We start from the raw sequence: 3994 nt of genomic DNA on the forward strand, positions 1-3994 counted from the left end.
TAACGGTTTTAACCGTTATCTTTGATAGAATACATAACGGTTTTTCACCGTTATGTATTTAGATTTTTCCGTTATGTATTTTTTTTTTTTTTATCATAGTTAACAGTTTTTTGCACTTTTTTTAACGGTTTTAACCGTTATCTTTGATAGAATACATAACGGTTTTTTGCACTTTTTATAATGATTTTTTGCACTTTTTATGACGATTTTTGCAGTTTTTATAACGATTTTAACCGTTATCTTTAATTAGAATACATAACGATTTTTTGCACCTTTTATAACAATTTTTTGCACTTTATATAATTGTAGTATATTTTTAAATTTTGCAATTTTTATAAAACGACAAAATGATAAAATCAACGATAACAATATTATATATCATCCAAAAAATTCATACATTATTATACAAATGAACCAAATATCAAGTATACATCATCATTGCATATTCCGATTCAAAATTGAAAATACCAACAACCTTATAGCTAAAACAAAAATCTATCATACAATGTTTCTAGCACCAATAGACTTGTAACCTTTATACTTCAGGCAGAATCTCTTGAACCTGAAATGAATCTATAATCCAGCAGGCATAAAATGTAGAAAGAAATACATAATCAAGCAAAGAAGCTACCTGAAATGGAAAAAATAGAGGGGAATGCAAGAACTGGATTTGGAAAAAATAGAAGATGGAGACATACATAACATAGAGGAGCAAAAACATGTAGTGTTACCATAGCCACTACAGGAACCCTGCAAGAAAAAATACTCAATATCAAGAAATTGGATAATATACAATTTGGGAGAATATAAAAGAACATTTCCTTAAACTTTCCCATCTCAGACCATCTCCTGTAATAGAAATAAAAGAACATATATTCTCTGAGAAGTAGAACACTTGTGTGCCATGATTTATATAGAAAAGACATAGCAACAGCAACAGCTTTGGCCTCAGACATTAACCACACTAGGCCAACACATGCACACATTTACTTACTGTAGTGTTTCTTAAAGTCCTACCTTCACCAGAAGCTGGAACAGAAAGTGAAAACTGGCAACTACAGAAAAGACAAATACCTCTTGCCAGAATAGCTCTGAATGGTATGGCTTTACTTAGTTTACTATAATCAACAAATAAGATAGATAATATCATCACCCCCCCCCCCTAATTGATATTTTCATTCTGAAACTTCTTGCATTACCTTTATAATTGTATCAGACATGAGTCACATGAATACCTTCTAGTTTAACCTGTAAAAGTAAAACTAATGAAGCAACTATGATAAATTGGGTAATAGAGTCCATGTTAACCTTTTTATCTTGGTTATCTTTACTCCGATAATAATTCTCTTCCGCACACTGCAATGACTCCATTCTTTCATCTAGTCTCCATTTGGATGATTTGCCTGAATTTGCTACACTTTTTGCAATTTCTGTGGCATCTGAAGACAGATATCAAGAGGTTTACAAAAAAAAAGATTGATCATTGTTTATAATTTATACAAAATTATATATACAAAAAGAAGAAATAACAGAGAGGACCACCAAGCCTGCTACACCACGGAATAGAAAGCATATTTACTATCAAGCACTTGTATATGTTGGACATTTAGTTCTTTATTTAGATTTACCATCAGAATCAGAAATTTCTTCCTCAGATCCACTAGCTTCATCATTTCGATTCCAGAACTCTGATAATTGTTCATCAGTCATCACCATAGGTGTCTGAAGCACTGCATGATGATACTAAATAAATCAGTACATGTGAACAGATTGAAATTGTAAGGTAAAGAAGCTTATCAAAACAATACAGAAACCATAGCTCTACCTTTAGACTTATGTCTACCACAAATCCACACTTTTTGTAACAAAGGTAAATAACAGTACGTGTTAATGATATTAGAAAAGCTAGTGCAAGCTAGAATACCTCTTGATGCAGAAGCAATGGCAACAACATAATAAAAAGGTGACAAACGTGTGTGGTAATACAGATAAGGAATCACCAAATAGTGACAAACGTGTGCAACAGTGTTTCGGTATGACTTCAGATATACCAACAGCTTTGGATCTGCTGAAGTTGCATCCCATACCTAGAAAGCAATAGAAGTAGCTGTTTGATTTACTGGAAAGAATCAAGTAATATTCTAAAGTAGACCAAATTGCAGTTGTTCTGCAGCACCCTACATATAATCAGATCCTAGTAAAAGCAGGAATACACAATCCTTATAGAACTTCACTCTTTGTTCACAACTATCTGGCGAGTCACCTGAGATAGCTCAGTTATTCTCAGTCAGCAAGGGGATTTTGAGAATATCATATATAAAAACACTGGTTTCAAATTGGAAGTGGTGGAGCATAACACGACATAATCCTTATTCACTTTTTATAAGACAACAGTGACCATGCCTCTGGAAAGACTTGATATATGAAGAAATAGAAAATGAGAAAAGTAGTTTCATCATCTTTTGCATTAGCAGCCATGTAGATTAAAGTTCACAAGAAGTAGCAGTTCTACTTCAATACCAAGCTGAGTTCATAAACATGATATAGAAGTAATAATATATCCAGCCAAGCACAGCTAATAATCGGCCTTGCTTTACTCAAAAATGCTCCATCCCTTCCCAGTATTTTGTTAAAACACGTAAGAACTCTCATAACCCAATCGTATCATAGCTTGCATCATAACATTGCCAAATATTTAAAGATAAGAAGGTTGGTGCTGGTCAATATATAAGTCTACAAGGATTAACAAACAAAGGCTTGTACGAAGGCAAAAATAGGTGGAAGCTAGATCAATATAAAATACTTATAAGAAATTCAGTGTCGACCTCAACAACATCAGGTCTAGTACAAATCTGCTTCAATTCAGCAATCTTCATTCGACGTTGAAGCTGCAAGAGAACAAGATTAAATAAGCATTATGAGGTTGCTGTGGTATATAAGATCAAACACCAAAACCATTGCCAAGATTGTGTTATTAGTATAATAATAGATAGCCAAGATTGTGTTATTAGTATAATGGCTGAAAAAAGAGAGAATTTTTAGTCCACCCAAAACACAATGTCATCAAATTTCATACAATTAGCAATAAATTAGAATGAGCTCGGTTTCTAAGTGTGGCAAAAAGTGAAGCCAAGAGTGCTAATGAGTGCCTTGTTGCATATCACGATCGAAACAGATGAAACCACTGAAAGACTCAACGCTCTAATCGTCCCCAGCTGATACTTCTTGCCTTCACTCATCTTCACACTCCACTATCTGATCCCAATTTCTCAAGAAACCTTCCAAAGAAGATGCAAGATTGAATATACAAGTAAACACGAAATCATCTTAGCCAGTTAGACTGACTTCAGATCATCCATTCAAAAACAATGTCAAAGCGAATATTTAGCAATATAACCAGCCAATACGCAAAGCATTGTATTATTATAAAATTAGCAACAATCAAATTATAATTCATTCTATTTTGCAAACGCCCTCCATGATCATCACACATCAAACAAATGCATAGAACATAATCAATCAATTACCAAAAAAAAAAAAATCAAGACTGAGGGCAGTGTTCAATATACCTCAAAAGAGCAGTGCCACAAAAGTCCTCTTGTAAATGAAGGGGCGCCCTCCCACCCACATACATCAAAAAGAACTTCTGCAGATAGCTTATATCCCCTTTTGGCGACTGCAATTCAAGTAAGGCATATAATTCCATTCAATGCGAGAGTCATTAAAACATAACAGATAACAAAAACAATGCATTTCAAGAAAGCAAAGGTTCGAACGTTTCAGCGCACCTGCACGTACGGACTGTTGATAAAGAGAGAATTTTGAGGGTAGCCCACTGTCGATTCCTGCACTAGTCTCGGAACCCTTATCTTTTTCTTGATTTTCTTCATCTTCTTCCTGCGATTCTTAATCGGAATCGGAGAGAGGTAACGAAAGAGCGGAGGTGACAACCACTCGCCCGAATCTCGAAGACCATGGCAGTGAACGACGTTCA

General features: G+C 34.4%; 1 protein-coding gene across 3 annotated transcripts; it reads right to left on the minus strand.

The window, feature by feature from the left end:
- Window positions 1–376: 376 nt before the first annotated feature.
- On the minus strand, window positions 377–3267 carry LOC131011599 (ATP-dependent DNA helicase Q-like 3). 3 transcript variants are annotated; one of them, XM_057939368.1, is made up of 5 exons: window positions 2826–3267; window positions 2001–2087; window positions 1629–1730; window positions 1309–1439; window positions 377–750 (listed from the first exon to the last, which is right to left on the minus strand). In XM_057939368.1, the coding sequence occupies exons 2-5, from the start codon at window positions 2083–2085 to the stop codon at window positions 628–630; spliced, it is 441 nt and encodes a 146-aa protein (XP_057795351.1). In that variant the 5' UTR covers window positions 2086–2087; window positions 2826–3267; the 3' UTR covers window positions 377–627. The 3 variants fall into 3 exon arrangements, 2 of the variants coding, with proteins under 2 accessions (XP_057795351.1, XP_057795350.1); XM_057939367.1 differs by lacking the exon at window positions 2826–3267 and having other exon boundaries at window positions 2001–2370; XR_009097041.1 differs by lacking the exon at window positions 1309–1439 and having other exon boundaries at window positions 1629–3267.
- Window positions 3268–3994: the final 727 nt, after the last annotated feature.

Source organism: Salvia miltiorrhiza, chromosome 2 (genome assembly GCF_028751815.1).
Source record: "Salvia miltiorrhiza cultivar Shanhuang (shh) chromosome 2, IMPLAD_Smil_shh, whole genome shotgun sequence".
Classification (NCBI taxonomy): domain Eukaryota; kingdom Viridiplantae; phylum Streptophyta; class Magnoliopsida; order Lamiales; family Lamiaceae; genus Salvia; species Salvia miltiorrhiza.

Bases quoted from the DNA above. Each gene is read 5' to 3' on its own strand.
- LOC131011599 (XM_057939368.1), bottom strand. From the start codon at position 2,085: ATGGGATGCAACTTCAGCAGATCCAAAGCTGTTGGTATATCTGAAGTC. The intron at 1,440-1,628 runs GTAAATCTAAAT...ATCTGTCTTCAG, and splicing joins AGAAATTTCTGATTCTGATG to ATGCCACAGAAATTGCAAAA. The intron at 751-1,308 runs GTTAACATGGAC...TTTTTCTTGCAG, and splicing joins AAGATAACCAAGATAAAAAG to GGTTCCTGTAGTGGCTATGG.